Source organism: Lathamus discolor, chromosome 2 (assembly GCF_037157495.1).
Source record: "Lathamus discolor isolate bLatDis1 chromosome 2, bLatDis1.hap1, whole genome shotgun sequence".
NCBI lineage: Eukaryota > Metazoa > Chordata > Aves > Psittaciformes > Psittacidae > Lathamus > Lathamus discolor.
In genome coordinates, this window is record NC_088885.1 from 87,074,133 (window position 1) to 87,086,388 (window position 12,256).

A 12,256-nucleotide genomic window follows, 5' to 3' on the forward strand; every position below is an offset into this window, starting at 1 on the left:
GTAGTGCTTAATGCAAACCACAGTGAAAGGGAAGACATTATCCTTATTGATTCAAGAGACTGAAAATTAATCCCTAAAGCTGCCCTCTCCCCTCTTTTGTCAGTCCTGGAACAGTTGCTTGGTATGCACAAGTAATTCAAACTATTGCTTTTACAATCTCTAGAACTACTAAATGCTTTTCTTTTTCTAACCTTTTTTGTTTTATTAAAACTGTAAAGCAATATTAGGAGCAGATCATATTTCCACCAAAGTCAACAGGGAACTTCTGGTTGACTTTTCTGTTGCTTAGATTGGGCTCACAAGCAGCAAGTAAACAGGTAATTCAGTGTACAGAACCTCTTCCCAGAATTAACATGGGCACTTTAGTTTAAGGGAAAAGGTTAATTTTCACTCCAGTAAGCAAGATCTCCAGTCACCAGAAGAAAATTCAGAACCTGGCTGCAACACTACTTTATTCACAAAGGAAAAAGTTTCTGAATGCATATGATTTAATTTAAATCTATGTTAATTGAACCATCCCATTCTACCTCCTTACCCTTTTCTTACCTTCCTTTGAAAGGCAAAGTGCACTGCCATCTAAGATAATCTCATATTTTTTTTACTTCAAGGCACTGAGGTGCATTCAGTACTGTAAAGCAAGCCTTTCAGGTAGGCAAGCGGGAATGAAAGTGACTGTAAATCTATAAGCTTGCTGTGTCGACCTACTGTTCAAATCAGCATTAAGTGGTATTTCCATCATATGCTGCTTTCTTACAGAGCAGAGGATATACAGAGATGGCTGACCTCATTCTTCAGGTTTCTTGCCAAGAAGTGTTCAGCTACGTGGGCTGGAAGCACATTCTCCAGAAGCACCCGATTTAAGTTCTCCATGGTTTCAATCTCCTCCCGCTCTTTTTTGAACTTGTTCTTCCACAGGAAGTCTAACCTACAGTAATATTCATTCTGTTACAAGAGGACACAGAGGTAAAGAAACAATAGGCATCTTGTCCTGCTGGAGTACAGGTTTAAGAGACAAAATAAGCACAGTACATCACCCCTACAAGGCTGTTATTTGGCCACTCAAGTACAATTCCAGACACCACAAAAATCAACCCCCAAGCACGCAATATGTGACATACATTTCATCAAACTCACATGGCCCTCCCAACAAAGCGGCCCATAAAAAGTCCCAGGAAAAACTAATGCAGTGCCTTAAGCAATGAAAGATTTATTTATTTACTCTCAGGCTTTAGTAGAAATTAATTCCAGAAATCAAACACTGTTACGGAAACAATTTATAGTTTTGCAACTTAACATGGTTTCTTATGCGTAGAATTTCACTTACGATAATGGGCAATTGAGGAACACCCTAACATTTACCAACTTGTACTTATGTCATGCAATCAGTCTCGTAAGAAAAAACAGCCTATTACTATAACATGCCTTAAATTTACCAAATCATTATCAAGTTATCAAAAATGGCCCAGTCAACTAGGCCAACCCAGTTAAGTTTGTTGGTTGTTTTTTTTAAATATCCCAGCAACGAAAATGACTGGAACTACATGGAAATATATAACATTCTAGGAATATCAGTATTTTTGGAGATCTGGTTTCATGAAAATTCTGTTGAAAAATGAGGAAAAATGCATCTCTGTGGAGCTCTCCCTACTTCTTTGCAATATTGTTAATGTTTTATCAAAAAATCTATGGCATTATTACTACAGCAAAGCCTCCACTGGCCTGACTATCTCATTTGAGCTGATATAAATCAAGCGCTATTTCAATATGGTTCAATGGTTTCATGTTATCACACAGCCTCAGTGAAGACTGTGCTATTAACTAGGGGAACATGATTATGCTGACAGTCTTATTATAGAAAAATCTGAAAATGATAGCTAGTATTATTAGCAGTCAGTAAGCATTCACATAAAAAATTAGGGTAGTCCTGGTTGGACAGTGGCTGTCACAGATAAAAATGATTCATACATGTTTTGTTGAGATCATGGCAGAAGATAAAGTAGAAAGTTGAAATGAGATGGTAACAAAATGATTTGGAAAGCTTTTAGAAAACAAGGTAAAAACTGGTGGAGCAAAAAATGTATCTGCAAATACTTGCAAGATGAAAAAACAGTACCCTCAGGTTGCCTTTAAATTGATTGATAATGTCTGATTTCTATTTAGGTACTTAATTATGAAAACAAAAGACGTCATCCATACCATGAAATCCTTATTGACAAATTCTTTTGTGCTGATACATATGCTAATAAGGACAGAATGCAGACCTCAAATGCACTGCAAAAGAAATATTCTGGCTCTTCTGACACAAAGGTAACATTCTTCTGAAAGTAAAATCAGACTTCACATCTTAAAAAGGATCATGATGCATCCCAGAAATCTGGCCTTGAGATGTCAAATAAGCAAACAAGCTGGATATTTTCAAGTAACTACATGTTACTAAAGGATATTTGCAGATTATAACCAAATGAAGAGCAGGCAAAGAATTAAATGTGTGCAAAGACAAACATGAAGGATAAGTGAACCTGAGAACAGGCTTCTGCAGGAACTTGGAAATAGGATTTTATTGTTGTTCTCTGGCATCATTCCTGTACCAAATGACAGTTATCCCTTCTATAAGAAAGGAGGTCATGAACAGCTTTTTTTTTCCAAAACTCACTACACAATGCAAAATACATGGAGTCACATTTTTAGGATGTCAGATTTGTATGTATATTACATATTTACACATCAAAGTTCCCCACACAGATGATAAATTCAACTGCTACCACCTGTATTCAAGCCGCAAAAAAAAAATCCAATCAAAACCTGGGATGTCAAAATTACTTGCATGAATTGAAAAAAGTAAACTGGATGCCCGCTGAAATCAGGTATCTATTGTGCAAACTTTGTATTGAAAAGAAAGGGTGCTGGATAAGCTGAAGTCTGCGAAAGGATATGTTTCTTTTTTAAGAGTTAATATTAAACAGATAATTTTATTTTCTCTTTTTATTTTATTGAATGAAATGTAAGCTGCCACAGAAAATGGCAGAGAATTCAGAAATAATCAAACAGAATGTATTCTAAAATTGTTTTGCAGTTAAAAAAAAATCAACATATTTCAGAATGTCTATTCAGGCTTTTAAAACAAAAAAAAAACCCCACAAACCACACATTACTTTACTAAAACTTATTTCAAATTCTATTGTTGTTATTATTTTTTTAATGTTTGCATGATCTATCCAATTCAGTATACAGGCCATCAAAGATCCTGTTCAATCTTTGTAGCCTTACAGTATACGAAAACCAAGACTGTTTCCTGTTTAAATGTTCTCTCCAGGACTTTTTCAAGATATCAGAATGAAAGCATCTTGGAATGGCTCTGCAGGCACAATACCCTTGAGATACAAAATTTTCCTTCCTCACCTTATGCTGCTTTATTTGGTACCAATTCCCAGCAGGTGAGCATAGTGGAATGCCTAAGGAGGCATGAAGGACACTGCATTCCTCTGGGCATCACAGATTAATTGGCTTCCGCCAGGACAAGAGACTACCATGCATCTGGGCAAGGAAACCCACAGGTTCAAATCAGTGGTAACTTCTTGGGCAAAAGCAGTTAAGTGCAACAGGAACTGATTCATGTCTCATTGATTGCAGAGATGGATTTATCTATACTTTTAAATTCTAGCGGGACACTCACCTGGGTCTGTTTTCAATATTTGCTTAAGTAAGGCAATGAACTAATTCTCCTCACTGAAAGAATGTCACATAGAAAGTAAAGATAGGTGTCTACAGTCAGGGAAGATGAATGCTATGGCGTTCAGCAAAGGGGCAGCAAAGGCAGCACTGAAGCAGCTAAGATCATAGAAATTAAGTCTAGGTTTTCATTCAAGTCAGGGAGCTAAGGAAATTCCACCTCACAGGCATTATTTGCCAACAGTAAGTCTAAGAAAGTATCTCAACACGGAGCATCAGCAGAAGATGCCTTAACAAATTGATCAGCCAGAAGTCATCAGCTCAAAAGTAACCAAAATGAGAAGCTGCTAGTCTGAAACTTGTGGTGGAGAGCCAGCTCATTTAAAACAGCCACAACATTAGTGAAATGACAAACGGTAAGGATGGAATGCAGCTCTTTGGAAAAGAACCTTGCTGACCCTGGGAAAAATAGAGCAAGTTACTTTGAATAAAAATATGCTAAGAAAAATAGCTATTTAGACATATTAGCTAAAGTTGATACAATGGGGGAGAACTGACGTCTCTTCTGTGAACATGCCTCCACCTGTTATGAAGAAGTCAATGGGCAATAGGAGTGAAGTTGAAAATAAGTTTTCATTACATTCTTTCATAAGGGACTCTTGAAAAGACTACATTATCTAAGAAGAAAAGGAACCTCTCACAGAATTAAAGGTTAGTAAAAAATAGAACAGAGATTACAAATAAACAGTTTTCATTGCTGAGGGAAGTTGCTATAAACATCTGGGCAGTAAAACAGCCAATGAAGTTCAGTGTGGATAAACACAATATAATCCATCATGGAAAAAACCCAAAATATTCACCTAGCCTACAGAGTAATGGGCTATTCGTTATTTTAGGTACTGATAAGAAAGGAATTCACAGGCAATGATGATACTGGTAATGCAAACTGGGCCATAAGAGAAATTTAATGCTGAACAGAGTTTACATGTGAGCATACACCTTACACAGTCTAGCCCATACCAATCTGCATTCTCCCGGGCAATGCCTGAGCAGGGTGCAAGAGTTGCAATTCTCAACATATTGTCTGCCTGCTCCGATATTATCTTCAAATAACTGTAATGGCATGCATACAGAATGAAATACATCACTTGATCTCAGTGTCAGGGATCAGTGTTGGCATGACCATAAAAAAAAGAGCAGTTCTACTTTCAGCCTCACATCCGGCTGCTCACTATCATTCTGTGCTCATTCTTCTGTCACAAGCGTTGCTGCAGCCACACCGTAAAACCAGATACGAAAATAGATCTGTCAGCAACCCAACCATTTTTGCAGTTAGCTTCTAAGGAAGATTTTTACCCTATTTTGAGCCACTCTACAGTTCCAGAGGCAGCTGTGCCAGTACAGATGAGGCAATAGAACAGTAAGAATGAGTAGCTGAGAGAAGGCCTACTTCTTTCAGTAGGGATGCTAGTTCTGCAGTTAAAAGTACTAGTTGAACCTGAGAATTAAATTGGCTTATAAAACATGTAATGACATACTAGCTCTCTGTCTCTTCATTCCCATTCAATCAGAGACACACATCCGCCCTCCTGCTTTTGCATCAGGACAGGCACCTCTCTGACCAGTGGCGGCAGGTTCACAAGGCAAGGCTTGTAGAAAAGCATTCTTTGGTTTAGATGATCTTTCTGGTTATCCACTCTGGGGACAGAGGAGCACCAATGCCAGCTTAAGGGAAATGGAAAGACCACCATTTTCATAAGCATCTATTATCTCTGGCATTATTAAAATAATCGGATATTAAAAGAAGAGACACGGTATTACCTGCAAATCAGAAAAATTCAATAGCAAAGAGAGAAATTACTTGTATTACTTCTCTGTGGAAGAAGGGTAAGGAATAACTTTACCTTGCCTACACTGCCAAGATGGCTTGACAGTGTTCTGCAAGTGCCACTCCATGAAAGTAGCAAGCAGAAAGTTTAAGAACAAGACACTTTCACAGGACATTTTATCAAGTTGTGAAATTCATTATGAGAAAGTGTTGGGAAGGCCAAGAAGATTAAAAAAGATTAAAAAAGATTAAAAATGGATCAGACAGTGTAACAGAAAGCAAAACAACAAATAGGTGTTAAAAATTGCCACGGAAATGCCAGCTGGCAGAAGGTGGGAAGCATATGTCCCTGGAAGGGTCACTCTACAGAGATTCACTTCCTCCACTATTCTTTTTCAAAGCATTTGTTACCAGTCAGTATCACTAGCGGTAACTTAAACCGGCCAGTTTTATGTCAGGTAAGTATTAAAATTAGTTCACAAGGTTTTCTAGTTATCATTTAGACTTTTCTTGAGAGTGTTTGAAAACACAGACTTTTTTTGCCTTCCTTAAGGAAGAATAAATTAGCAGAAAAATCAAAGGCAAAACACTGAAGAGCCACAAACAAATGGTATCATGACAAGGGTCCTGAACCTATAGCTCTGAGAACAAAGACGTTTTCCATTATGGAATCATTTTATAGTTTGTGTGACAGGGAACAACACCCGCACACTGTTGTATGCAAAAAAACCTTTCTTGTTGATGTGACTGAACCTACAAAGAAACATTCTCCTTGCTCAGTGAAGATGACTTCTCTCCTTTTTTTCTCGGTGTTGCACCTAGGGACTACAGGTTGTCAGCTGGTGCTATGAAGTATTTATCCTGCTTTTCAAGTGGAAGTAGCTGTGCTGCAGCCCCACTCTGCTACCATCATCAAATTACCAAACTCATACTGTGCTAAGCAGCAAGACAGATGAAGAATGTTATTTCTAACTCAAGCAGGATGTTCCCCACTACAGCAAATCTTTGGATCTTCTACTGGAGAAGCTGCCAGGTGAGAATTTTTTGTCTAGTAATCTGCAAAGCCTGCCTGTCAATTTAAATGACACTCATTATATTTAAAGGAATTGTAATGTAAATGAGTGTCTTTAAATAAGACAGTCTGGGATAAGATCCTTCTCAAGGCTGCAGGCTATGGGGGTAGAGGGTGTTCATGAGATCCCACATGGATTGCTTCTTCCATCCCAGAGCCCTTTCATGTGCACTGCGTCGTTCCTGGCTCAATGGGCTGGAGTTGCAGTTTTAACCATGGATCATGGACAGACCAGAGGATTTATATAAGGAATTGCCCTTGCACCTGGCCTCAGCTTCATGGAAAGTAAGACCATTGACATCACACTGGTACTGAAAAAGTACAACTGGGTAACAAAAAGAGTAGCTTCCTGTTGGGTCATAGTTTCAGTGCAACTGTGGCCTCAGTATGTGGTACACTTCTGTTTGCATGCTACATTGTCTCTGTGTCTTCATCAAATTGTAATAACTGTGAAGAAAATAGCTTGTAATTAAGCAACTAGGGAGACAGCAGATGGATGCAGACAGATGGGATCACACTAGGAAGCCATGAGACAATATTGGTCAACATGACAAGCAATAGTCAAAGCACACTATCAGCATAATGTCTACAGTCTCAATGACAGTTATTGGTGAGTTTTAAGGGCATATTGGAAGGTAATAAAAAAATAGCTTTTTAGATGCTGTGACACTTCTTTGCAAGGGTGTGGGGCAGAACAGAATAAAGGTGTCAGAAAATCTAAAGCACGTTTGAGAAGGTATCAGGCTGCATGTGGAGGCTGGCATTGTGTCCACTGATGCAAGCAAAGAGAAGTGTGCATCTTACCTGTCTGCCCAAAACCAGTAATGTGATGAAGAATATAAACAAAGAAATTGAGCCCATTGTCTTCAGGTCTTTCAGTATTCCTGGCCTACAAAATAAAAACATAAGTAAAGCAAGCTGCTCAAAAGTTAAAACAAAATTACTTCAGTACAAGAATAAGACCACGATTTATACTACTTTCTGGTATGTAAACTAAGACCATTTAAACATGATATGCTTTATTATTTGATGAAATATGATTAATTCCATTATGTAGCTATAATTACTCACTGCATTTTGTGCAAATGTGCCTACAATTTGAAATCCGATAATAAGATGAGGATTTAGTAAAAATAATGTCCTTGTTTGCTTACAAACAGAGAGCATTTGGTGCTTATTCTATACAGGCAGATTAAAAAGAGATTTTTTTTTTTTTTTATGTAGTAACACTACTTCCGTGGCAGAGAGCTTGACCGTATCTGATGAATGTCAAGAAACAGAAAATAAAGCACCTAAGTCCCAAGATGTCTTTTCACCTCAGAATTACAGTAGGCACAAACTAGATTTCTTACAGAGTTTATTAATAGCTCTGCTTTGGGAAAAGACACTACAGGTGATGGAGAACAATTTGCCCTGGCACTCTCCTATAGATGCCACTGAAAGAAGAACCTTGGTGAGAGATTTAGGAAAGAAAATACCAACAGACACACATCTTAACTGGCAAAATCAGGGCTGCCAGAAGCACATGCTCAAACTAACCTGTTCCATGGTTCTCCATCCCATCATACAGATGTCTATTCCTCTAATGCAATGACAAAAAAAGAACCTGGGTTTGTTCATTTAATCTTTAGATTTAAGTGCAAAGAAAACACACTTTTAAAAAACTGAGATCCTTTTCTATGATTGTCTTTGTGTCCTAAAGATCTCGAGCAGCTTACAGCACAGGAAAAAGGATACTGAAACTCCATTCTGAGCATTCAGTTTTTCTGTTGTGGGATATGCACTGCACACTCAGCCTACATAAAGGAGAATCACCCCTTTGATTGAAAGTGAGGTAAAAATTGCAGGTGTCCAAAAATTACTTTATACAGCAGTACTTAGAATTGAGTCATAATTTTGGTCTTAAATATTATCACCTCTAACAAAGATTTCAGCAGTCTCACAGAGAAATTAACACACAAATTCATGAGCACAGCAAAAAAATTCCAAACTGTTGGTTTATTATTTTTTTCAATAGCTAAGACTGAATTTGTAGAGTTTTAAGACAATGTGCCAGTTTGAGGAAGTTGATTTTATTTGGCTTGCAGCAAATGTCTTAACAGTGTTAATTATATTCAGCCTTAGGCCTTAACTACCTTGATGATAACTAATGTCCTTTATTAAAAAAATGCAAATTAAACCATAATGTATTTCCTACAGCATATGCCCAGACTTGTTTATTTTATTCTAATGCTCTGAGGTGTGACATTAAATCATATATTAACTGCAGAATGACAATGTTTTTAAATTATGACTTGTAGATTATATAGCTAAACACACACACAAAAATCTGTTCCATGACTGAGAAATGCCATAGGTAGTATTTAATTTCAGTTAATGTCAGAAGGACTGGAGTTATCCACCTACCTTCTAAGAGGTGCCATTGCATACATAAATTTGCTGTAGTCATCCAGCATGGGCCCATGAGTGTGCAGAAGGATAACATTGTAGCCCACCAATGCAATCAACATTATCACCATTTTTAACTCATAATTAATCCTCAGGAAAACAGAGCAGGAAATGAGCCCTAATATGCAGCTGTATATAAAATACTGACAAAGAAAAATCAAAAATATTTAGAGTTTGACTCCTGAGTAGGACATCATACATAATAAAATGCTAGTATAAAATAAACGTATTATTGACTGACCACTTAAAAATGAAATCCTCTATACTCTGGGACATTATGGTTTACAGACAGTCAACAATAACCAGATGATGCTATTTAATAAAATAGATGATTTTTCTTACTAGGCCTTAATTTACCCAAAACACAAAAGAATCCAGATTATACTCCTAATTTTCACCCTTTGTCATTTTTTTGTTTACTCTTCTGCAGTAGTGAGGAGGGCCTATTCATGGAACACCACTGCAGGTGTTGAAGTCTAATTTAAGAGTCCACTGCCAGCAGACTGACGAAAGATTTATTCCTCTGCCACTGTACGGTTTTAACTCATGCTTGAGTTCAGTAACTACCCCATATGTATCACTACCATAAGGTTCAACGTGAAATGTCTAAATATCCGAAAACAACAATTTCATTGCCTATATTTGCTATATTTATAAACTGATGCAATAAAGAGTTGTTATGAACCTCATAGATACACAATTTTACAAACTGTAGAAAAACAGCTGGCATGCAAAATAAAAAATTAATCACATGGCGTATGCATAATACAAATATAAAAAAAAATCTGTCCAATCAATCCTCTTGAGTTACGACTACATAAGAACACATTAAGTTGCTAAAAAAAGGCCTTTTCTTTCCCATGTCATATATATCAACAAAAATATGCATGGTTGAAATTAAATTCCTGGAAAAATACTTTCTCTATATACTTTCTGGAAATTTATTAGGGCATCAATATTAATGCTAAAACAGGAATTATAGATTCTCACTAGGATTGTTGTCTTGGTCTTTAACATACAGGGCCTTTGCCAAAGACGCTTCCTGAAAATTACAGTCCTGCACCTTGTAAGGAAGTTATATTTTCTGGAGCTACAAAGCATTCTATTTCTAGATGTGCTATTTCAGACTACTGTTGACTTGTTGATGGCAGCACTTCTTGACAGAACTTGAATCACTGTATACTAATGTTGGAGGATCACTAAGAAGAATAATTTTCACAGCACCCATCAGACAGAATTGATCTGCCATCTCTGTCTCTGCCTTTACTGCAATTTGCTTGCAGATCTGCTTGAAATAAGAAACAGAAATAGGTACTGTTCAGAATCACCAAAAATAAAACTTCTCTGGTGTCTGCATTCCACAGGAGGTCACACACTGTAGAGGAATAAAGGTAACTGGCATTCTAGCTAGAATCTTAGAAGGATGCATGAAGTTACAAAGCAGGGAAGACACTGGAAAACATAATGATTTGGTGAAGGAACAGTCAAAATAACCATACAGAAAATCAGGACTGGTGGAATTACTGTCCTATATATATCATGAGAACTATGGTCTTTGTCAAAGTACAAAGATTGCAAGCTGTCAAACAAATGTCAGCCTGTCTCAGGGGCCAAGCATTCTGCTCTCTGTTCATCAAATAAGCATGAACATTCCTACAGAGGAATTAATGCCCAGCTGGGAAAAAATTGCCTCTTTTGTGTGCAGGTATACTGGGCTTGTTTCTTAGTGAAGATCCACGTTCATCCTACACCTCTGCACAACTTTCAACTGAAGAAAGAAATGTGCTCTGACTACATAGGCGTTGATGCTTTCTCCAAGGCAGAGTTGCAGTGATACCTATCCTTTGCAGCGACCCTGACAGGAAGATCATTGCACACTGAAGTGTTAGCTGACCACCTGTGCTGTGCTCTGCATATCCCTCAGCTGCAGGATAATCTCAGCCAGCTCAGCCAACTTATTGCAACCAAGGAGCCTGCAGGCAGCTCCCACTTGGTAGCAGCAGTTATGCCACCTCTGTGGCCTCTCCTTTATCTAGTGCAGGAAGTTCTCATGGATGCTTTTTGTCTGACAGCAGAAATGACAAATAGAAATGTTTCTTTTCAAAAAAATCCTATAAGAGCTCAAAAGACAAAAATGTTGGGTAACATCTCCACAGATGGGATCTGCACCTCATGCTATTCCTGACTGCAGAACTGTCTGGTGCTGCACAATTTAGGGCTCCTACTATCTGAAGGGGTGTAACTCCATCTACCCCTTTTTTCTCTTTGTGCTAGCTCCAATAAATGGTATTTTTACCAATACCTTACAGAATTTGAGTGCCTTTCTTACCTGGATCACAGGCCCTGTGCCTTGCACAGCACGCTACACCCTTAGGATCGAGCCCAGTCCATTTGATCTCTTCTCTGAAAAATGTAACACCTACAGTTCTGTGGTTATAAAGATCTTTACTAAAGTAAAAAGGATTCTACTCAATATGTCTGCGAAAAAAAAAACTTGAGAATGAAGTAATTTTGGAAATCCCTAGCCAAATAGTGTATTCTAAAACTGCATCTTTTAGAAGTCAGGATCAGGACTTTATTTATTTAACATGTGGAGGTGGCAGCACTAATACCAGACTGTAGTTTATCGCAGGAACAGACATGCATGACCTGAAATCTCCCAGGTCTAACTTCTGTTATACGGAAACAACAGAAGCATCATAGCAAAACCAAACAAAACTCAACACAAGCAAAGACCTAATTTACTGTGTAACCTTTGCTGCATCTTGAAAAAGAACAAGAAAACAAACAATACAACTCAGAAAAGTTATTCTGGGTGCTGGGTGATGGGGGAGAATCAATTTGCTTAAAAATGAACTAAATTCTGTTGGGGCTGAAGTAATTAAAAAAATCTCCTGTTCATTCGTTTTAGATAACATAGTCTATAGATCTGTCAGGTCCTTTATCATATATCACAGGAAATTTATCTACATGAATAAAGCTTAAAAGCTAACACACAGATTCAAAAGATTGATTTTTAATATAAGGAAACAAACTTTGCAGCTTAAGTATTCAATATCTCATTTGGTAAAGAGAGAATAATTCTGGATTTATTTTTTTTTTATTTAAGATCAAAAGTAGTAACTCAAATTCATAGCTTTTTCAAGCTAGAAATTTTGCAGTTGTACGAGGTGAAAATTATGTGTATTTGAGAGATACTTAATAAAAATACATTAGGGAAAAAGTTTTTAAAAACTCTA

At 37.4% G+C, this 12,256-nt stretch overlaps 1 protein-coding gene across 2 annotated transcripts in view; it reads right to left on the reverse strand.

Annotated features, from left to right (window-relative positions):
* ADCY2 (adenylate cyclase 2) overlaps positions 1 to 12,256 on the reverse strand; it is a 214,993-nt gene that overhangs the window by 18,210 nt on the left and 184,527 nt on the right. For both annotated transcript variants that reach the window (XM_065667665.1, XM_065667664.1), the window contains exons 18-20: positions 8,976 to 9,160; positions 7,374 to 7,458; positions 784 to 942 (exon numbers count right to left, since the gene is read on the reverse strand). In XM_065667665.1, the coding sequence (XP_065523737.1) occupies positions 784 to 942; positions 7,374 to 7,458; positions 8,976 to 9,160 (429 nt within the window). The remainder of the gene's footprint in view (positions 1 to 783; positions 943 to 7,373; positions 7,459 to 8,975; positions 9,161 to 12,256) is intronic.